This window comes from Bicyclus anynana, chromosome 19, assembly GCF_947172395.1.
Source record: "Bicyclus anynana chromosome 19, ilBicAnyn1.1, whole genome shotgun sequence".
NCBI lineage: Eukaryota > Metazoa > Arthropoda > Insecta > Lepidoptera > Nymphalidae > Bicyclus > Bicyclus anynana.
The window spans coordinates 13475118-13500423 of record NC_069101.1 but is presented as its reverse complement, the minus strand read 5'-3'; the positions used below and the strand labels follow the sequence as shown (position 1 = coordinate 13500423).

Here is a 25306-nt window from a genome sequence, read left to right as displayed (position 1 = left end):
TACCCAAAGACGTAATTAAAAATGGAACGAAAGAATATCGATTAAAATAACTTATAATGTCCATCGTAAAAATCGATGTTTTGATTCCAAGTATTCGAGTCATCAAAATGCATTGAAAAAAATCGATTAAAATATCTCGCGAGTCCACAGTAGCGGCGAACATTTGATGGCATGTCAGATGTTAGTGCTACTCTAATAAATTTTAATTATTCTTTCGCGAAATGGAACGCAAAGAATGCCCCGTTATTTTATTGGCGCCAAACGTAAATCGAAACGTCTCGCGTACTTAACGGTTCGCAAAAAAGGCGAATTCGCGATTAAAAAAAAAATAATAAAAGCCAGTATGAACGGTAATTGACCAGTAGACCGTGAGCCACATTTAATTAAATCATCATCGATGGGTGTTTTTTTTGTGTTTTAATAAAAAACTACTTTTTTTTGTTTCCCGTAGAGCTGAACGTGACAAATTGTTTGATGTTTATCTGCATAAGATATTGTTTCGTATTTTTTGAGACTATGAACGAGGCTTTACCTTAAACGAGGAACCTTAATTCTTGACATTAAAGGTCCGTTTATATCTACAGACATTTAGCGTGCCAGACACGTGCCGTGGCAGACAAAATAATATTCTTTTATTGACTTATTTATTTATATCTATCAACAACACAAGTAACACAGCCGCGCAGACGTTGACAGACACGTACCGCGCCCGGCTAGTATTCGCAAAAGAATATTTTGTCTGTGCGGTTCGTGTCTGTAGTCCTTTTCATGAAACCTAAACTAAAATTGACAGCGCCTTACAAATAATGTAATGTTATAATAAGACCGCCATTACCAAATGACAATGGGCGCCATTAAGACATTAGCGCCGCGTCTGGGCACTTCTTCCACGAAAAGGACTTTACGTGTCTGTGGGTGTCTGCCACGCTACTTGTCTGTGACGCACTGTGTCTGTAGATATAAACGGACCTTTAATCGTAAAAGCAAAGGAATAAAATAACACAAGCTGGAATGTATAAACTGTATTTCAAATAACTTATTACTCATTCTTAAACAAATCGTTACTTTGGTAGATGGATAATACATTAATTAAATAAACTTCACGCCACATAATCGCATGTTCGCCTCTTTTACATAGAGTATATATCACAATACCTTACCAACCTCAGAATAAAACCATTATCATTAATAAACAGTACAGATTAAAACATTTATCTGGAAGAAGGAGTTTTTATATGTTGTCTTATGTATTTATAATTATTGAAATAATTAAAAATCTAACATTCGGCCATACTGACTACAAGTTTGTCCTCAAACTTTGTAAACACAAATAAATTCTAACATTACATTATTATAAAGATTCACTGAACTATGTCTCATAGTATTTAAAATTTTAATTTATGTTTATTACCACAACTCATTAATTCTCCAATAATTTCTAATTATAACAAAAGTGAGTCCCAATTAATCTATTATTATTACTACTTGCTAAATTCACTGATTTACAAGTAGTAAAATTCAATTTTGTCATTACAGATATTTTCTAATTTTAAACCTTGATTTAACAATATGTTGAAACACCCTACAATACATTTAATTATTCTTTAAGAATTATATAATTATAGTTTAACAGATTTCTCATTCAATATTTACAAATTGTGAATACAGACCTATACAGATTTTGATAGTGATTCTATTGATAAAAATCCAAACACTTAAATTCAGTTAAACTGGTATGTTAATTCTTGTTTTTACAAATTTGAAATAAATTCAATCTTTAATCACTTCCAGATTCAGTCCAATTACCCAAATTCATGACAAAATTGTCTGTCATTTTGTCATTCCTAAACTAAACTAAAAGTTATGTTAATATAAAGTTATAACTATGAAACCTCGATTCTACTGAGACAGTTCTTATAATCGCATTAGATCATACAAGTAAATCATGTACTTTGACGAAAAACAACATCTAGCGAGGTAGGTCTTATGTATGTCTGAGCTTCCAGATGACAAGAGGGAGCTTTACTCTAGACAGAGACTTATTAAATATTGTAATTAACTTAGACAGAGTAGTAGATTAATTTAAAGCATTAAGTACATAGACGATATGTAATATTTACAAATGTAATGTCTTTATCTTCTAATATTTGTCTGAGCTTCCAGATGACAAGAGGGAGCTTTACTCTAGACAGAGACTTATTAAATATTGTAATTAACTTAGACAGAGTAGTAGATTAATTTAAAGCATTAAGTACATAGACGATATGTAATATTTACAAATGTAATGTCTTTATCTTCTAATATTTGTCTGAGCTTCCAGATGACAAGAGGGAGCTTTACTCTAGACAGAGACTTATTAAATATTGTAATTAACTTAGACAGAGTAGTAGATTAATTTAAAGCATTAAGTACATAGACGATATGTAATATTTACAAATGTAATGTCTTTATCTTCTAATATTCGGCCATCCTTACTAAAAGTTTGTCCCCAAACAACACAAGAATATCATGAAATTATGACATTACTATAATATCAACTATAAATAGAACAATGTTAACAATAAAATTTTATAATTAATTATCACACAGCATCCCATAAGTTATTTAAAAGAATCCAATGAAACTATAATGAAATTCTTGATTTCTTCTATATACTTTTATCATAAAAATGTTAAATAAGAATAAGAGTGATACATATTATAAATAAACATAATGTTCATGTGAAGCTTTTGTCAATCAACTTATCTATTTTCATCATTTCAAAACATTATTTATATTTGTCAAATTCGTCATCATCGATTAATGGCATCTGCACCGAACCCCTCACCATCAAGTTCAGAACTAATATAGTTACAGGACTTCATGATCGTGTTAGACTTCCAGATGACATGTGATAGAAGATAATCAAAATATAAAATCAGATATAAATACATATACATACATTTTTAAACGACTTCAAAAAAAAGGAGTTTATCAATTCGTTGGAATCTTTTTATATTTATTGATTTATTTTATTTTGCTGTGTAATAATCAATAGAGAAATTATTATACAACAAATATATCCATAATCATTCACAAAACAAATAACGGTATATTAGTCGTCATAACACTACTATACTATAATACTATCTAAAATATTATCGATAACACCGGCCGACAAATGAATACTTTTTGAACGTTGTTTTGATTTCAGTAAAAATTATCAGTAATTTATAGTATTTTGAACACAAAAATACCTGCACAATTAATCTATCACATCAATTTTTTTTACAAAAAGGAAAACAAATTTTACTTTAAAAGCTTCTAACATACAGCAAAAATAACAATATCTGTATGATTGTCTTGCTTTCACTATATCATAGGTAGTACCAAAAGGTAGAGATTGTCTTTTGCTGTATGTCCAGTGTCCACTGCCTTAATTGTTCAACACGATTAGTACAAACTGCAGAGTCCACGATTTTATTTGTATTTTGAAGTCAAAATAAGCTACATATTTATTATACATATTTTCCACAAATTTTTCAGTTTTTGCTTAGAATCATAAAGTTTCAACAAATGTAACAAAATATATCTGGACTATTGTGACACTTTATAGAAGACGTTATGTTTATCAGACGTTTTCCAACAACAAAAAAAACCATTAACTAAAATATATATATATATTTTTTTTTTAACAAAGGCACTATAACAGCTTATTTCCACGAAACGCGTTACAAATAGGTGTGTCGTTGTTATAACTGAAGTAATTTCTCATGAGAGGTCGCTTAATTCAAAGAAAGAGTGCCAAAACTCGAAAATTTCACTGAAAAATCAAAACTAGCGAATATATTAATTTTACTAAAAATCTGATGTGATATGATAAAATTAGGTCTGATTTCGTAATCAGCACTACAAAATCAGTAGAAAAAAAATAATTATATCTTGGACAACGAAAATCGTGTCGGCCTGTGTAATACATCTATCCTTATATTAAAATTTTACCAAAACACAAATCGTCATCAGTAAGTCATAATTAATGAATAACATCATGGATGTGAGCAAATATTTAAAATATTTGTATATATGATATCAAAACTAATAACTCTCAATATAATACATAATTATAATATCATCATATCATAAATAAAAATACTAAATTTAAATCGTGTGTTATCAATACATAGTGTAACTTCTCTCATCTTTGTGATTTGGGTCAACTGTCGAATAGGGCTGTGTTCAACCCAATGATTATCATGAGAATCTCATATATCCCATATTCATCAATCAATATCCATGCATCTCGGATCTGTAATCAAATATTTTCACACAGTATCACATAGCTCAGTCACTTAATCGTTCAGATAAATATCATACTTGTTTGACAAATAATTTAATTTAACATAACTAGCATACCTAGCATCCAAGAGAAAATCAGTCTATAATTGAATGAACCTTAGACCCGGTACATAAAATGAAATAAAATGTTAAACATGTGTTAATCTATCAATTTACTTTAATTCAGACAAAAGACTCTTTCTCTTAAAGAAATGCTTTTTTTTTTTTTTAATGATAATAAAGACTTCTTGAAAATATTGCGATTTATGATTGTAATAATTTTAGTATGTAATCCAATCCTAGTAGTTATCACTAGATAAGAAAAGATGATATTTGACTATGTATTGTATAATTATCTTCAGACTACCCCCTTTTTTGTAATAATAGTAGCATAAACCTGTCTTAGACCAGACCACCCCCTTTGTTATATACCTCTAGTTTGCTATCAGAGGTTTTACCTATTCATTAATTTTAGTATATTCTTTTTTTTTTTAATTCTGTTAAATTTCTTTTTTTTTTTTTTTTTTTGGTTATATCCATTAATTATTTTACTGATGTAATGATTTAAGTCTCTATATTGATTCATACTTGATGCAGACCACCCATCAGTTGCATGCAGGTACCAACAACTCGGTGGCGTGCACTTTGTAGATGCACAAATGTACTGACTACCTAAGGACCCAATACAAATCTATATTCAAAACCTATACCACTTAATATGTTGGCCAAGGAATTTTCTAATTTTTTTTTTTTTACCTTTAGTGTACTAGTATACCCTAGTTAAAACCTTATGCACATATCATTGTAACCATCCGAATATATAATTCTAACCACAACCCCATAATAATTACTAATTTTCATAATTATACAAAATGTTGCAATCTAATAAAATGCTAGAAATAAACAAATGAGACATGGATTAAATACACTAGTGTATCTGCAAATAATAAACTGATTGATTGAATCTAAAACAACAGCAATAGTATGGTTAATTTACTTGTATGTAGAATCTATACATCTGCACATGACCATTAATGAAAAGAGAGCCCAACGTCACCCACCCACAAAACTGTCAAAATATGTCTTAGACAAATATTTTACAACCTATTTATGGCAATCTGTGTCTCTTTACTTGAAGTCCATACAGACTGGGCTCTAAGACAATTTGTGATCAATGATATTATTATAATTAATTATTTATTACTCAATTGTCACACAAGTAACTTTTTAATATCACCCTAAAAAAAAATCTCCAATTTAATTAATTATAAGATTTCATTAAGATGAATATCATAATATCTCTTAGTACTCTTGTAGATAAGCCGAATATAATAATATTCATGGATAAGAATCATTTACTGTGTTGCTGCAGATTGTTAATAACTGTTCTATACTAAATAGGCTGAAGGCATGTTGTCAACGCTTGAATAGTTAAATAGGTTTTCAAACATAACTACAAATTTATTTTTCAAGAAATCTATCAATCCAATTTCTTAAAAGATTTAAAAAAATTTATATTAAGTACATACAGTAATCTACATAATGATATATCTAAGCAAATCCTATCTGAAAATATTGTAATAGCTGTCTCAAAACTTGTTATCAGGTACCTACATCAAGGCCTAAAATAATACTTGAACCATTACATAAAACTTCATATATTTTTAATTTTTATGTTATTCAGTCATAAAAACTCACATATAACAAATGTATAGTTTGAAGTTACAGGCACAAAAAAAAACAATATTTTAGTTAATTCATTTTAGTCCCATGTCAGCAACGGATGTAATGTAGTTCTATAATTAAGATTTCTCAATATTACATTATGCCAGTGTCCTACATCCTAACAACCCTAGAGTGGTCTGTCTTCATACGTTAATTTCTTGAGCAGTGTGTATGTGTGTGTGTGTGTGTGTACTTTTCACTTAAATGATTTTGGTTTCCTAGATATAGTCATCTAACAAAAATGTTTTGACAATAAGCCAGACAAACTGACAACCTATCAACCATACTTAGTTTCACCTAGTGATTATTTATTCTTTGTAATTTTATTTCATATTAGTCACAACTGAATAATTTATGAGGCTGTTTAATCAAACTAATAAAACTCACCAGACACCTAGTTTAATATATTTAGACATCATTGGTATTTCTCATCCGTCAAACCAACAGGATTCCATCTCATATAACTCTGCAGCTAACACCACACATGCATCTTTGTATTTTGTTATTAATTTACACGTTCTTCTCTGTTCTCTCGCAGTTTTTCAAATAATATCCTCTTATGAGTGCTGTTGGACTGTTTGACTGTTTTGCTCATAAATATCGTCAACATGGTATAAGTGTGTTACGTTTACGTTTCTTCATTCTTGTTAGATATTGTAAGCATCGACAACCGACATCGCATAAATACTTTTACCGGGACCAGTGCGGCGTGCGTCCCATAGCCGTCAGTGGTATACATACTTAATGGTTGTACACACGTATGATTTTTATCGCATTTCTCGTAATGTAAACCACTGTTTCCCAAATTCACACTTCATTTAAATGCCGTTACATTTTCTTTCTGTAGATCGACTTTAATGTAGGTAATGACATCGTGTTCGTAGGTACTCTCACTTCTGATAAAAGCAAAGGAATAAAATAACACAAGCTGGAATGTATAAACTGTATTTCAAATAACTTATTACTCATTCTTAAACAAATCGTTACTTTGGTAGATGGATAATACATTAATTAAATAAACTTCACGCCACATAATCGCATGTTCGCCTCTTTTACATAGAGTATATATCACAATACCTTACCAACCTCAGAATAAAACCATTATCATTAATAAACAGTACAGATTAAAACATTTATCTGGAAGAAGGAGTTTTTATATGTTGTCTTATGTATTTATAATTATTGAAATAATTAAAAATCTAACAATCGTAATATGAAAATTTCACACATATGCTCCTTCAAAAGCAGGCAGGGTAAAAATGTTTTTAATTTTATATCATAATTATATTGATACCATACAAACGATAACATACTCGTAGCTACTTACATACTTGTTTTTTTACGATTTCATTCACGTGTAATATCTGTAAAAACCGACCACTGTCCTCTAAAACCTGAAGGCATGCCACCACATAAGTGCTACATTCCGAACAGGCGATATAATATCGAGGTAACTGTGCCTTATTCTGTTTTTGCAACGTGTGAAATACTTAAAAGTGTTTTTTTTTTATTTTCAGATCAAGTCATTCCAAATATGGCCAAGACAGAGAAGTCTTTTCCGAGAAACTTCACAGGTAAAAAAACTTAATTTTTCTGTTTTTGAATTCGTTCGTTATTTTAAATACCGGGTTTTCCGTTTCTACTTGGCTACTCTTTCGTTTTTGCAGTTTTTTTTTAACTTGTCTTAATCCGGATGCTACTTAATTTTAGTTTCAAGTTATTGTTACTTCATTTTTCGCTACCTAACTACGAGTAGGTACTACTTACCAACGTCATAATAATTTGTCATGTTTTTATGACCATTAATTAGAGCTTATAATTCTTAATTAATAGTGACTTCTTACGGCAAATTCATCAAGTCTCATGTTAAGAATTTAAGATATAAGGGAGCGAATACACTTGTCAGTTCACCTTTTGTTCACTGGCGAATATAGCTTAAAATTATATTGTAAATGATGATGTATTTTTTGTATATACCTAACAAAGCGAGGTCTTGGTTTATGGCAAACGACGAATTAATTGTTGTTAAACTAAAATCTGGTGAAAAATAGTTATTGTGACCGTTTGCCGGAAGTGATCATTTACATAACTTCTCAATAATTTATTAATTCTTAGGAGAGGTATAGTCTAAACCTGCATGCTAGCATGAACCCTACCTTCTGCATCCAAGGCCGTTCATTTTTTATCACAAGCCCCCGATTTCTCGTCTACGGCCTTCAACAACTCACTCTGGCCTTAAACCTCATCCGTCCATTCGCCCCACTAAGCTCTGAACGAAGTTTGTTTTGTTTAGTGGGTAGAATGAACTTGTACCTCGTAAGACCGCTTCTATGTTAGACTGCATCGTCACAGAGCAAATATACAAAAAGATACAAAATTTAGCTGGACGTTGCAGTTTTAGCTTTTAAGTCCTTCGCTTATGGTGTATAGTGTATACGCCCCATTAGCACGAGTCACCATTATTATGTATGCAAAAGTTGGTTTCTCAAGCTGTTTAGTTTGAATGATGATAGGACACATAAACCATTTTATTATTTCATTGTTTAATTCAAAAAAATATGTATTATTCACTGAATAATAAAAAAAAATATTATTCACTGAATATTATTAAAAGTAAGATATCGTAATTTTAATGTTAGAATGAGCTGTCTCAAGTTCTCTAGTAAAGTAGATTAGAGGCGTGCACAAGGATTTTGATAAGGGTAGACTGTACAACTATGCAAACGTCCTCAGAAGTGTTAGCCACTGCCATTGGCGTATCTAGAATTATTTCCTGGGGTAGGCCTGCATATCACTGAACAGAGTCGACACTCAATATTAAAATTTCGTTAGCAATATTTGTAGACGCAGACCTCTGAAACGGCTTGACTTATTTATTATTTTTTCTTTGTATCTATGGTAGGTATCAGAAAAGGTCTTAATATATTTTTCAAAATTTACTTTTAGGTTTTTCTGTATTATAAGTTAATAATAATGATATTGTGTGTAAAATTATTAGTATTTGGGCGTTCATCATAGAATTTCAAATTGGTAGCCCAGTATAGATAGGGTGGGCACTGGACTATTCTAGGGTGGGCCCGGCCCACCCGGCCCAGTCACTGTATACGCCTATGGCCACTGCCTTAGAACTGCTTCAGACTTTCTCACAATGCTTATTGAATGAAATTTATATTTTATCGGATAAAATAAGTGGCTTAACATAAATACCACTAGGCTGTAATGAACGCCATTGTTACCCCATTTAAAATCACCGTGGCCTCACTACGCCAATAATGGCGTTTGGCGACATTATCAAACAATTACAAAGATAAGTATCGCTAAGCGTTATTTAAATATTTGCACAATAGCTACAGCTTACGAACGCTGGTCGCGCCCGCTGTGACGTACGCCGATGTATTGGCAGACGGCCATTTTGTAAAAATAAACGCGCCTATCTTCGCCTAGTCATTTCGCGTTTCCGTTCCTAACCCCGCCGGTTTAAGTGTTATGATCAAACTTTACTTGCATAATACTAAGTCTGGATAATACCTAATTAGTAACTAGAGGTGTATTTCTGTTAGTTTTAAACTACTGAACCGATTTTGATGACTTCTATCCCAAAGTTCTTTATTAAGAACACGCTACTTTTTGTAGCTTAATTTTACCTAAGGGGTTTAGTAGTGGTGATAAAATTTTTTTTTCGCTCGTTATTTTTTTTTGCTAGATAGTGTCAACTCGAGCATCTAAGTAGTTTTTTTTCGAGCGAACATTCGAGCATTTTAGTTTTTGTGCATACGAAGAATTTTCTTAATTCTCTGCGTGTGTGAAGTCTGCCAATCCTCATTGGAACCCCTCTCACTGTGAGAGGAGACTCGAGCTCAACAGTGGACCGAATATGGGTTGAGAAAAAAAAGACTAATATAGTATAATATGTATCTAATAATTAGTACCATGTTAGTAAGTAAAGAATTATTATTCTTTCTTTAAGTTTCATAAAGAATTATTATATATACTCAAAGGCACAATTATCCGGCCTCTTTAACATGACGTGAGTATATTAAAGTGGGCGTATAATTGTGCATCCGAGTATATTATCCTTCTAGTAGTTAGAATATTTTTTTAAAGCTTCATATCTTATTTCCGTTTTAATCTTACTAAATTAATCGTCATATCAGATTAAATATAGTCCTCTCATAATATGGCGTTAAGATTGACATTATAACGGGACCTTCTAAAGCCGGAAACGAGGTATGTACTTAGCACCTATCCGTGGAAGTGTTAAAACTAATTAGATGCAATAAAAATAATAATTAGCGAGACGGAAATGTCATCCGTTGGTGGTTCCGTAACCTTGGCATCATTCAAAAACGTCTTCGCACTCGCTCCGTTTTTTGTGTATAAATAAAAACGCACGTGGTTGTTTCTTTTTTTGACGCATCTAACTTTTTTGTATTATTGTACTTTTTTCTAATTGATGTTTTTAATTTTAAAACACGTAGTTTTTTTTACTATGCCAGTATTTTAATCTTATCTTACGTCGTATTTTATTTTATTTCTTCTTCAAAAAAATGTTTTCGTTATTCTTAATTTTTTTACTTTTTTTAAGTACTTACTACTTTTCATATTGTATCTATACTTATAATAAAACTGGTGTATAAATAAAATATTCATTCTGAAAAATAAAATACCCACAGATAGAAAATAGATAGATAGACTAAAGTGTTTTTCAGATAGCATGGGTACGGTGACAGTCGCTGGTATGACGTTCATAATACGTACTATTATTGTGAATCACGGCTAACTTTCAAGAGTGAAATGAACTGTCACCCGCACCATCCTACATGAAACGATCTGTTTATAAATTGAATGTGAACCTATTTGCAAGCAAAACTAGCCGTAAGTTATAATACCAACTTTGGAATTTTTTGCTATTTTTTATTGCTATTTAATTTTTTTTAACACAAACAGTTTTGTAAATCAAAACCTATAAATGTCAATAAATTGACAACATATCAGTAATTAATTAGACCATATTACAGATGGCTATAATAAAAAAAATATTTGCCGCTTTAGACACTCGTAACACACTTATCGAGAGAGGTTCAAACAAAAAAAAAAAGAAAAAAAAACGCGTTGTGTCCTCAATTGTTAAATTGCTAAGCCAATTGACAGGTGTCAAGTTCAATGCACACCGGTCTAATTTGGGGCGATCAAACAAATTGTTACACGTTGGAAACAAAAAATTCGAACACATTTTTGTTTTTTTTTATAAACACTGGCATGGGTCTTTATTATTTTTTCGATAGTCCTTATGATCCTTATCTTATGTTTAATTTTATTTCACGCTGACCCAGGTCATTATCACGTTTGAGGGATAACAACTGAAAAAATCTTTTTTTTTTATTTTTTTGATATTTCATATTTTTTCAATACTTCTTATGATCTTCTCATCTTATGTTTTTGTTTTTCATGCTGAATCATATGATGACATGATGATGTCAATATCATGTCTGATGGATAGCTATTGAAAAAAATATTAGCATCAAAAGGCAACCCTTCGAAGAACATTGTTTAAGTTTAATTTTTAGTAGTAGTTAGCTTGTTAGCTTCGCTAACAGTGGAATTCATAGACGTTGTAGGGGCTCCTCCAGGGTATCATTCACCCGCTGAGTGCCGAATTTAGCCTCTATTTGTTTAAGAATTTAACACTCAGCGAGTGAATGATCCCCTGAGGGTCATTCTACAACGTCTATGAATACCACTGTAAGTGTCTGGCGGCTGGGGACATGATTTCTCACGATATTCCATAAAAAAAACGAAAATGTTTTTCCTTATTAATTGATTATGAAACACGGCTAAAACTCACGTGATACTTAGTCATGAGCTGGTTCTTGCATCGCGGCACGATCCAAACTGATTTGGATCGATCGAACAGTTTGGATCGTGCCGCGATGCAAGAACCAGCTCATGACTAAGGGCCCCGTATGGGTTCGAAACTAGTCGGCCATACTCCGAACTAATATCACGTGAGTTTTAGCCGTGTTTCATAATCAATTAATATGAATAACACTCACGATAGTTTAAATTCTAAAATGTTTTTCCTTCCCTAGAGAAAGGGTAGTGAAACTGAAATCAGTCCAAACTTACTCGTATATCATCCCTGCATGGTGTAGGTGTTAGCAGTTACCGCCCACGCTCGCGCCATATCTCACTTGGTCCTTCCAGCCGGATTTTATAGAGAGAAAGCCGTAGAAATCGTCACTTTGGTGCAAACTGGTTGGGTAGAATTTAATTTGCTATATAACCATTAGCTAATGTAGGCGATTTTGCACATTGGGAAAAATATATTGTAAATTTTTAAAGTGAAACTTGGTGTCGCGCGTTGGAATTCGAATCATGTAATTTTGTCACAGTGATGTGAATTGTAACAAAAAATTATCATCATTAACAACCCATATTCGCCTCACTATTGAGCACGAGTCTCCTCTTAGAAGACCGCATCGTAAAATTACAGTGAAGATAAAAAAAAACTGATAAACGCACTCTTTAACTAAAACCAAATTAAAAATATTTTCTTTATGTTATACTAAGATATGGTTTATTCAACCATATGGGCGGGTTTTTTCTCATCGCTGTCAAAGATAAGGAGGAAAACTCTGCCACCTATGGGAAGTTGGGATCGTTTCGCTGGTGTTTGCTTAAACTGTTCAAACTATGCTCCTACATATAATTTTAAACACGTTCGGGAAGCTGTTAAGCATGTCAACAGCTAGGTTGGACCGCATGTTAGCAATCATACAGTAGAGATGCGCCGGGGTTTAGTTTCAATTTCTCCCGCTTAAAGTGTTTTCTGATTGCATAGGTACGGTGACAGTCGCTTGTATGACCGTCATAATACGTACTATTATCGCGGCAAACTTTCGAGAGTGAAACGACTTGTCACCTGCACCATCCTACATGAAACGAACTTTAGTTATTTAGCTTTAGTATATTTTATTCATGTATTCGTGGGAATACATGAATAAAATATAACCTATGTTAGTCGATGATGTAGGTAGCTTTCTAATAGTGAAAAAAATTCTAAAATCGGTCGAGTAGTTTTTGAGTTAATCGTAACAAACAAAAAAACTAATCATACAATTTAATTTTAAAGAAATCTTACAAATTAAATAATATTAGTTTAGATAACGATTAGTACTGCATTTTTATGAAAAAGTTATTCGCGGGAGCACTACCGCTGAGCATAATTGCTATGTATTATGCTAACATGTAATGGCGCATAAAAGCTTAATACCTATGCCTCAGGTTAATATACACAGGGCGGCAGTATGTAGGTCGTGTTAAAACAGGCCGACTTAAAAGTGGCCATATCTCATCTCCTTTCACTTATCCCATTTAAGTGGATCGGAAAAATATGTCAATCTTTTCCATTCGTCTCAATTACTCGTCAACTCATTATACAATCCCTTTACACACATGTCTATTTCACAAACTCCAACCATCTCTTCTTTAGCCTTCCTCTCCTTTTGTGTCCTTCCACTCGCACATTCAACATTTTTCTAGTAATATGACTTTCGTCCTTTTAAAAGTGGCCATATCATCAGTGATTTTTAGTGGTTCACTCACACAGTTGATGAAATAATTATTACTGGACGACAACACTCACTACTATTTCCCGTTACCCAACTGTATTGTTGCTAAACCGTGGTAAAACGGTGCACCGTTAAGTGTGCTCAGTTGCTTGTACGGCCAAAGTGCATGTTAATGAAATAGTAAATCGCTGCCCGGTGAGATATTCATAGTTTAGTATTTTATAGCATTACCTACATCGAAATTAGTCATCGCATCATCGTTATCAACCTATTTTAACTGCACACTACAGGACCAGTTCTCCCTCCTTCCTCATAGGGATATGGAGCTTAGATCCACCATGCCGGTTGGTGAGTTTAGTGTGATAAATTTTGCCTCTTAACCACAGATTAATCAATAATAGGCAGATGGAGCGTACCCGTCACAAATACGAAATTCAAAAACGAATACATTCTCGAGTCATTACGACACGAAGCGTTGCATCAGTAGTTTTCAATATTATTAAAAAAAATGGCGTCTTATGTGTTTAAAGAGTTCCCAAAAACTAAAGAAATAAGATGGAGTACTTATATTTATATTGGTAATTATCGATTATTATACTATAAATTTACGTGATTGTTGTTAGTATTAAATTTTGAAATACAAATTATGAAAAAAGTTTGTATATGCGGTTGTCAAGGAGACGCGTGACGTTTGTTTTTTTATGGGTTGCACCAACGACCTTTTACAGTATTTAATATCATTGGGTTGCACAGGCTTCACACGTTACTTGTAAAGACTCACTGTGGTTACTTTGTTCTCTTAACAATCATTATCATAATGATAGAAACATAACGACCGGGTTACTACAATAGCTATGAATACCGATGTAATAAATACTCAGAGGCTCAATTATCCGCCCACTTTAATATATTCGCGTCATATTAAAGTGGGCGGATATTTGTGCCTCTGAGTATAGTATGTGTTCTGTAATTCTGCACCCTACAAACAGCGCTTTGTAAAACGCGGTCTTCCTCCCTGTAGGTCTAAAAAGCGCACCACGACATGTTATCTTGAGACTAGAGAAAGACAAATGTCGACCAATAGCGGTGTAAACCAAAATATAGTTTCTCTCTTTCTTCCCATCGCCAATAAAACTACTACTTCGATTACACAGCTATTGGTCGACTTTTTTTTTATTGCGTCGCGATATCTTAGTACGCATCTAAGGCCTACTGTATTGTGATATAGGACGTGGGCACCCTGCAAGGTATGTTCTGATATAGGCATTATCTGCGAACAAGTAGGTAGTATAAAAAACCTTGATTTTATAACGAAGCAGAGGAAAACCATGTTTAGGTATAGTAAATAATATATTGTATTCAGTTGGCTGTTATAATTTTTCCGATAAATAATAATTAATCGGAAAATACTATTATTTTCCGACTAGTGATTAAGTATTATATGTATAGAAATAGTTAGGAGATAAAAATTTATTTAAAAAAAATATCTACGATATTATTGGAAAAGATTGCGATTTAATTATTAAGATTCTTATATGTATAATAGGAAATAGCTGACATCCCGCGGTTTCTCTCTCTTAGTCTATATGACTCGATTATAATGTAGCTTTCTTTTGGCGAAGGAATTAGTAAAATCGGTCAAGTAGTTTTCAAATTAAATCGTAACAAACAAACCTCAATAAGCCTTAATAGCTCAGTGGTAAAGGGGCTGGACTAATCACCGAGAGGTCGTGGTTCTATCCCCGCCACTGGTCTATTCTCGTACCCACTCCTAACAGTCTTTTACGACTATACTAATAGCATTAACAACTGAGTCTTAGGGCCATAAATCATTTCTCTATATCTATCTCGCTTGCACTTATGGGTCTTATGGAGCCGTCTAGTGAAGGGTGTAACAATGAAAGACATATTATCGATAAGTAAAGTTTATTATCGTATCTTGTTCACAAAATTAAAAAAATTAACAATATTTGATTTAATATAATACATATTTCATATTATATAATTATTAACTAAATAAAATTAATCTTCATCTGAGTCTTCATCATCAGAATCTTCGTCTTCTGCCAAATTTATTATATATTAGTATCCATAGTGCGCAACGAGTAACACATGAATGTATTTATTTAATTGCAGTAAACACATTTATAGCAAAAAAAATACGCAATGCAATTACATTAGAAACCGACCAATCAGAATCGTCCAAATCATTATTGACTCATCATTAGCACGTGCGCAGGTAGCCGTTTATCGATAATTAGGGTGCGCAGGTAGGCGCGCTGCACATTCCTATCTTTTTTGACTTTTATGACCGGACGACTCAGATGATAATGCGCATACTATATATACCTGGAGTGGAACGGGTATATTAGTCATATTTAGAAGATATGGCAAATATTCTTTTTTTAAATAATCAAATCTTACCTCTTATAATATTAGTTTCGTCATCATCATCATCATAATCATCATCATCATCAGCCAATGGACGTCCACTGCTGGACATAGACCTTTTGCATGGACTTCCAAACACAACGGTCTCGAGCCGCCATCCAGTTAGTTAGTTAAACAGTTTAACGTCAGCCATTGACTGTGTTGGTCGCGATCGGCATGATGTCATGCATATGGCGACCAACACACGATCAGTTTTATCGGACGCCAAGCTGTTAGCGCTGCAGGCTTGGCTTACTTGATCGTCAATGGCTGACATAATATATTCGCGTATTCAAGTCTTTGTTAGTATTTCCTTGAAAAAAATATTCAGTCATTTGTTTTATCTTTGTACTTATACTTTATACTAAAGTCACGTATGGTTTACTCGTGACAACCTGTCAACGTTAAATGTCCAAAAGTAACATTATTTCCACGGACCGACATATTGACCGATTAGTTATACAACCAGTTTTTAACACCCAGTGACGCACTGTTCTGTTCTTGGTTTTTTAACTTGCGATGAGCCGATCTCTCTGTTAGGAGCCGTGATAGCCCAGTGGATATGACATCTGCCTTCGATTGGGAGGGCGTAGGTTCGAATCCTCCCACTTTTCAGTTATGTGCATTTTAAGAAATGAAAGATCACGTGTCTCAAACGGTAAAGGAAAAACATCGTAAGGAAACCGGTATACCTGAGAATTTTCTTAATTCTCTACGTGTTTTAGGTCTGCCAATCCGCATTGGGCAAGCGTGGTGGACTATTTCTAGCCCCATTCATTCTGAGAAGAGAATCGTGCTCAACAGTGAGCTGAACATGGGTTGTTAATGATGGTCTCTCTCTACGAGGACCTGCGATGAAATCAAAAAAATCAAAATCAAAAATCATTTATTTCAAGTAGGCTCAGTTTACAAGCACTTTTGACACGTCAGTTGACTATTTGTAAAGATTCTACCACCGGTTCGGAAGGCAGGTTCTGCTGATAAGACACCGGCAAGAAACTCAACAGTTGCTCTTTTGAAATGAAAAAGTCATACAGTATTATAATTTACAATTGATAACAATTACAATTTCTTATAGTTTCTGTGTGAAGGTGGAAGCTGATCCAACGGCCTCCAAGCATCTTTATAGATAGCTAGACGTACCTCATTTTATAAATGCAGAAAGTCTGTCCTATCGTAGAACGTATTATTGAAGAAAGCAGGTTGCTTTCGTCGATCTATCTGCGCCTCAGATCAATTACCATAGTACCTGCCTCGCTAGACGTTATACCCCTCTGTCAAAAGTACATGATCACGATCTAACGTATTTATACAAACTGTTTCTATCGAATTGCTGTTTCATAGTATTAGTATTACACGTGTGTGTATTTATAGTTGTGTGTGTTGTTAAAGTCAGAACCTTAGCATCGTGGCAATCCCTTGCTAGATCCTTGAAGTTTGATCTTTAACGGTTTTTTTTTCGAAGGCTTAAGAATAGTATTCCATTCCGTCTTTGCGATAAGGGCCCTGTATAATATAAGGGCACTGACGGACGAAAACCGACTTAAAAATGAATTAATAGTATTTAGGTATTGCAGCGATAAGGACGTCCTTTCTCAATTTTTTTTCGTCAAGAGTTCTTTTGCTTTGATCTTGATCTCATTTTTTCACTTCATATATGCAAAATAAACCGCCTACCCTGATGACTCATTACGAATCTGTATCGGAGAAGCAATTTTCCATTTTTGTACAATTTTTAATACTGCTTACCTTAATTAAAGCCTTGTGCACACCACTGTAAACCCGCCCTGTCAGTATTCATTAAAGTATCTCTTAGTGGTCACCTTCACTGCCTGCTCAAATAGCAATTCGCCATGGTAAATGTGTACACAAGATAAATCTGTTGTGACTTGTGGATTAAGGTTGACATATACAATTAAGGTATTTTAGACAAGGTGTTTTAATAGGAAGTTTACATTTGGCTTATTGAAACCTCCATAGCTCTGCGGTAAAGGGGACAGACTTAACACCGTTAGGTCATGGGTTTGATTCCGGTTCACTGGAATATTGTCGTACCCTCACAGTCTTCCTGAGTTTATTTATTTATTCGGTTAATTTACAATTACTTACACTAATTAAAATAAATATTTAACTATATATTACAAATAAACTTGTTTAAGAATAGTTGCTAATTGCTAATACTGTATAAATAAAATTCGTACCTAACGCAACCGGGTTTTTAATTTTTTGTATTTATTGTACCCACTGATAATTAATTTAAAATATCAAAAAGAAGGTCCACCTTATAAGCTTGAGGTCGAAGCAATACATTATCATCATCATCATCATCATATCAGCCGATGGACGTCCACTGCAGGACATAGGCCTTGTATAGGGACTTCCAAACATCACGATACTGAGCCATCTGCATCCAGCGAATCCCTGCGACTCGCTTGATGTCGTCAGTCCACCTGGTGGGGGGTCGGCCAACACTGCGCTTACTAGTGCGGGGTCGCCATTCCAGCACTTTGGGACCCCAACGTCCATCGGCTCTTCGCACTATGTGCCCCGCCCATTGCCACTTCAGCTTCGCAACTCGTTGAGCTATGTCGGTGACTTTGGTTCTTCTGCGGATCTCCTCATTTCTGATTCGATCACGCAGAGATACTCCTAACATAGCTCGTTCCATCGCCCGCTGTGTGACTCTGAGCCTTCTTATGAGAAACTTCGGGAAACATTCGGGAAACTTCGCGACATCTTTTCGTCCGAAATTCCTCAGTGCCTGAAGACAAAAGTCTTCGAACAGTGCGTGTTGCCAGTGATGACCTATGGTTCCGAGACTTGGTCGCTAAATATGGGCCTCATAAGAAGGCTCGAAGCAATACAATGGTTTGAAATTCCCACAATGTTAGGCTCACTGTAGTTAGACTGTAGGGTTGTAAAATACCACTAATAAGAATCTTGAAGCAAAGAAACTCGTGAAAATATTTTAAAGCTCGAGTAGTTTCATTAAGTCTTTAGAGTCCCATGACTCATGGCCGAGATTTGTTGCTAATTGCTAATACTAATATAATAATAATAATATAATATAATAATAATTACAAAAAAACGGGTTAAGGTATACTTATTGAGATTTAGAAGACCTTACAAGAAAAAAACCATTGGCTGAATATGAAGTCGTCTGATTTATAAATCAGACGACGCGAAGAAATCCTTACTCTGATTTCTAAACTATCGGACTTTATTTTCAAAAATAAGACTATTAATACTATAGACAGTTACAACACTACGAGGACGCGTACCCGACGAATTAAGAGTGTGCAATATGTAATTTGGTGGTTACAAATGATTCTGGATCTCAGATTCTGGAAAAGTTAGGAGCCTGATATTTGGGTAAATGATATTTCAAAGTGTTAGCTTCGTTATGACTATACAAAATACACAATTTGTAAAACTTTTCTCGATAGTTTATTTTTTTGAAAAATACATGTTTTGCTCACATTTTGCTTTCAATCTCAGGAAAAGCAAACTTATTTTCTTAAATTTTTGTTTTGTATAGAAAATTAGGTATATATCTTGAACATGGCCATTTTGTTTATCCTTATGTTGTTTAATTTACTTGCAATTAGGTAAAAATGGTTTTGGCGCTCACGTCATAAAATTTGCGTCGCGCGTCAATCGCTCCGTGCTTTTCACTCACGTGAAAGTCATAATTCGGCGTCTCGTTCGCGCTTCGAATTTTATCCATAATCCATATCGTACCGACGCGCTGCGCGCTCTTCACAATCACATTCATACGTGATATGGAATAGCGATTGTTATGCTACATGAATGCTGTTCTGTCTCAGCGCAGTTTATGTGTCCAAGTGAGAGTTTACTTGTAATGTAGGTGTGCATGTTAAAGTTGAACCGAAATCCTTTAAATCTTTGATAACTTATATCAAAGACATGTCTGGCATACAAATACTGAGAATTATTTATACGTAGTGCATAGTGTAGGTATGCATGCTATAGGACATGTCCCAAAATGGGCCTTTATTATTTATATTTTATAGGCAGGTCTATACATATAAATTGCTGTTGAGAAAATAATTTTCAGAATTTTTGGAACCCGCTTTAATTAGATAAATATTTTTTTTGTTTCGCTCCCTTGTTTACAAATTAAGGTGTTCAAAACAGCCAATAAAAACACCTGGTGTAAGCTGTCAATGTCATGTAATATTGTCAAATGTCATTATGACAAGTTAAAAAGAAACATTAAATCGTAGACAGAGGAGCATTAAACAAAAAAAATCCGATGTGTCAATTAAATGATTTGGCGTACCTAAACGAGTACATCCATGCTATTTTTTCATATTATAAATATGAAAGTGTGTGTGTCTGTCTGTCTGTTTGTTTGTCCGTCTTTCACGACAAAACGGAGCGATGAATTGACGTGATTTTTTAAGTGGAGTTAGTTGAAAAGATGGTGTGACATAGGATACTTTTTGTCCCTTTCTAAACCCCCACTTCCCAAAAATGGGGGGTTGAAGTTTGTATGGAGCATTCCGCAATTTTGAAGGTAGAAAGCTAAAAAATCGTATGCGGACTATGTGTGACTAAAAAAACCGTGCATCATTTGTTTTAGAATCCGCCCCAACGCCTTAAAAGTGACTTTTCGCAAAATTCAAAGTAGGAAGCCAAAAATCGGTACACAGAGCTAATGTAGGGTAGGGTAGGATAGGAGTAGGGGGAAGAAGTAAGGTAGGGTAGAATCGCACATTAGTCAAAGCGAAGCTTGACCGGGTCTGCTATAATAGTAAGAATAAGTATAACGATTGTCATTTATCGTCAAGGTTCTGTCCCAGCGCACAGTTTGTGTCCAAAAGAGAATTTAACTTATATGAAGTGGAAGGGCGTGCATGTCAAAGTCCTTTAAAATATCTGATAACGTGAACGCTAAATCGTTTGCCGTAAAACGGTGCGTATTTGCCGGTAAGTTGATAACTAGCCATGACCGATGCCTACCAACAGTCCTAATCTATATACTTATTTAATAAATTGATACAGCTTAAGATTTAGTAAAATCAAAACACCACAATGACACGTCTTTTGGTCATTTTTGTAAATAAGCTTGTTTTGTGGTTTTAAATGGCGTTGTTGAGCTACTTTTAGAGTGCATTTAAACCGCAAATGTTGAATCTTTTTTACAGAAGATAAAAAAGCTGATTCACTAGTTGTTTTTATTATGGCAGTCATCACATTGGATGCTTTTGTTTACTCGGTTTATGGATAATGTTTTCTGTAAGAACATCGAAAAAACTATTAACTCACAATTTTACACTTACAGTATGGGGGGTTGGCGCAGCATATTATGTGTACTTGCGAATAAAAAAGGTTTTAATATATAGTGCAAGCTTTAATGTTTATTAAGCTTTGCTTAATGGCATTACTTACTTTATAATACTCCATTTATCTTATCTGAATTTTGTAAGACCTCCCGTTTGTTATTCATTGAGCCACGATGCGTAAAAGAGGAACAAACATACTTACACACTTACACACAAACTTTCGCCTTTATAATATAATCGCAGTGCCAAAAAATTTTTCCGTACCATTTCACCGCGGCTAGTTGCCTCGACTGGTGACAGAAGGGCTGGCTCATTTTTTGCGCAAAGGATCAGCCTGGCTGTCCAGCGCGGAAATGCAGCCAGTATTCTTGCCACCATTCCAAAAAAAAAAGTGTGATGTGATTAGTGTGAAGTGTGATTTAAAGAGAAAAAAAATATAATTTTGTTAATCTTATACTCTATACTAATAGAGCTGAAGAGATTGTTTCTTTGTTTGATTGAACGCGCTAATCTTAGGAACTACTTGTCTGATTTGAAAAATTATTTCAGTGTATATTATCCCTGTACTCCTACGGGAACGGGAACCACGCGGGTAAAACCGCGCGGCGTCAGCTAGTAACGAATAAACTCAAAACTACTGGAGCAATTTGAAAAATTATTTTACAGCTTCAGGGAATAACTTTATTATCTCCATATTCTCACAGGAATGGGAACTACGCGAGTGAAACCGTGACGTTTTGATAATATTCTAATATACTGTATTTAAATTAAACGTGGTTTTGATATTTAATTTGATTGCTGGTATAGATTGTAATTATGATTTATATGAAACAAATCAGTAATTATGTACATAACGTTGCATTCGAGGAAAAAACCAAAGTGATTTTGTATTTTCCGTGATTTAATATTGAAGGTACCTACATAAAGGTACATAAAGGTATTATTTAATAGGTACATAAAGGTATATAAATACATAAAGGTATTATTTAATTGATTTGATTATCTCCAGATCAAATTTTGGCAACAATGGTCGGCAGTATTTTTTTTAATTTGCACACAAATGCATCTCTCAATCGGATCAAAAGGTCCTGGTTTGAGCCCTGGATCTAATTAAAGTTGAGCTTTTCTTTCTTCTTTCATTTTTTTTCTGAAAATTCTCAGCCCGAAAATCGGTGGATACAACTTACACCTTCATAGAGTACCTACGTCAAGCCGTCGGTCGTGCTGGCCTATTCACTAATTTGATCTTTATTAACAACTAGCGGACGCACGCGACTTCGTCCGGAATTCAGTTTTTCACAAATTCCGCGGGAACCATGGATTTTTCCGGGATGAAAAGTAGCCTATGTGTTAATCCAGAGTTAAATCTATTTTCATTAAAATTTCAGCCAAATCGCTAAAAATCGCTAAAGAAGGAACACACACAAACTTTCGCCTTTTTAAAATTAGTGTGATCTACTGTATGATATCCACGAACGGGTCACAGTAGGCACCGGATGACATTTGTTACATAAAAACTCAATTTCATATGTACTAATATACGTTAAAGTTAGTGAATTAGCCTGCAGGTCATTATTGTCAACATCAAACATTATTACCCGCCTTGTAGCGTGGTGGGTATCAGCTCCATATCCACTCCTATAAAGAGCGCGATCTGGCCATGTAGTGGGATAACAATGTATAAGATAAACTGAGCGAAATGAGCTATTGCGGATAGCTTCCGCGGTTATATTTACCAAGGCAAAGGTCATCAACCGCTCTAATGGTTGTTCCATGTAACAGACTGCGGAATATACGTCACGTGTAGAAATTAAAAGGTCACATACGTGGGCAGGAAATGGCAAAATTGTTTACTGTTCCTGTATTATTGCGAAAAATAAAAAAAAAAACTTCAAGGGACACCCGGATGGAACGAAGTTGTTATTATTTATTATGTAAAAAAACCTGCATACACTCAACAAAAATAATCCTCGCGACACCGAGGATAACACGAATATAACTAGCGCACGCTACTACAGCTATAGCAAAAAGTGTCGTTACAACTTTTGGTCTTAACTTTTTCGCATTTTAGCGCGTCGAAACTGAGATGTACAATTTCAACAACAACAACGAAAATTTTTAAACAAATAATACCTTCAAATATTGTCTTCAATATCGAGTTGTGTTGAGGAGGTGTAAAAACTATATATACAAAAATATACATAATGTACTTAAGTAATCAAAAAATTGTGAAAGTACTTTTTGCGGTGATTTTATATGCACGTAACATATCTAGTAGTAAAAAATCGTTGGTTCTATACGAATGACGGTCATCATACAAATACATTCATATGTAGAAAACAATTATTATAATCACGTCCTGTCCGGAAGTATTCTAGGAATCAATGAATGGTCGTTGCAACAACTAAATCACGATGTGAGAATCCAATGCCAACTTAGGGTTGCCATTATTTTAACCATCATCCTATTGAAATAAAATATTTAATCTGTTTGTTTGTTTGATTGAACGCGCTAATCTCAGGAACTACTGTTCCGATTTTAGTCCGAGTGTTTAGAGAGCCCATTTATAGCTTATTATATATAGAGGAAAGCTATATATTATCCCCGTTTTCCTACGGGGACTGAAACCACGCGGGTAAAACCGCGCGGCGTCAGCTAGTTAAGTATAACTCGTGCGCGTTAACTTGACACCTGGCCACCAAACAACCAAAAAAACATCATTCGAGCTGGTTGTCATGTTAATCCACATAAGTTGTAAGTATGTAGGTTTTTTATTTACATTGCAAACATATTATGTGTGTGTATAAAGGCACTTGAGCTTTGATGATGATGAACATATAATGTGGAATGCATTTTTTTATTCTTACGCTCAGGTATCTATTCGTAATTATAACCCGCGTGGCTATGTTTTAATCGGTTTTGAAAAAGTCGATTTTCCTTATAAATCCCTATTCTAACTGATTTCATTCCTTCCTTTTTTACCCGACTGCAAGGGGGGGGGGGGGTAAATTTTTAAGGGTCGCGCGTATCTTGTATGTTTGTAATATTCTTTATTACCTCATATCTTCCAAACCAGTGATCTGATTTACGTAATTAGGATATCGTTAGATTTGTCCCAATAACCCAAGTGTTCTTAGATAAGTGAAACTAAAAAAATAACAAGACGGCTGTGAGACGCTATAGACTCGAGATGAAAAAAACATTTTTTTTTCCTAATATTGCAATATGGGTATCAAATTCAAGAGCTTTTTGTGAGGATTCTGAAATGGTTTTCTAATTGCTTTCTACACTTCTGGACTGAGCTTGTTTTTTTTCTTTTCAGTTTTTTATACTTTATGCAGTCGGGTTTTTTTATTTGCTTAATTAATTATTTTAGGATTTTTATTTCGAGTACGACGCGACGGTACAAAATACTTTTTCATAATAAATATTTTATGTGAAGGTTAAAAAAATTACGTTTAACGTCATAACATGCTCTTCGAGGAAACATAGCAGCGTTTAATAAAGCAAATGTTTCCTAATAAAGTAAGTAATAGAGGTAATAACCCCGTTACGACCGCTGTGGAACAAAGTAACGTTTGCTTACAGTTATGGACCGAAGGCCTGTGATAGCCAGACCTCATTTTAGGAAGGCTGAATTTGTTGTTCGTATTAGAAACGACTCATCTGTTTAATGGATGAAAAGACTTTTATATAAAATTTTAGAACGTTCAAAAATATATTGCGAGTAGGTTGGCTAAAAATTTCCTGGCCAAACTATTATTAACAATTATTAATGTACTTTTTCGGCAATGAAATGTCTATTATGATTGTATTTCTTAACACGCGTTTATTATCATCACTTGTAGTATGTAAGAAAAACTTGTAATCTTAATTTGACCCATTTCCTCCCGGTATTCGATTTGGATGAAATTTTGCACACGCTTGTGAGTTCTAATGACAATAAATGACTAGCTA

General features: G+C 33.9%; 1 protein-coding gene and 1 long non-coding RNA gene across 2 annotated transcripts in view; one reads left to right on the top strand and one right to left on the bottom strand.

The window, feature by feature from the left end:
• Positions 1-25306, top strand: part of LOC112054811 (sialin) — an 84243-nt gene that overhangs the window by 6118 nt on the left and 52819 nt on the right. Inside the window, exon 2 of the mRNA XM_052887468.1 lies at positions 7557-7613. Coding sequence (XP_052743428.1) covers positions 7574-7613 — 40 coding nt within the window. The 5' untranslated portion in view covers positions 7557-7573. The remainder of the gene's footprint in view (positions 1-7556; positions 7614-25306) is intronic.
• Positions 1008-7548, bottom strand: LOC128199172 (uncharacterized). The gene is made up of 2 exons (XR_008251843.1): positions 7027-7548; positions 1008-6935 (listed from the first exon to the last, which is right to left on the bottom strand). It is a non-coding gene; the product is annotated as an uncharacterized LOC128199172 (long non-coding RNA).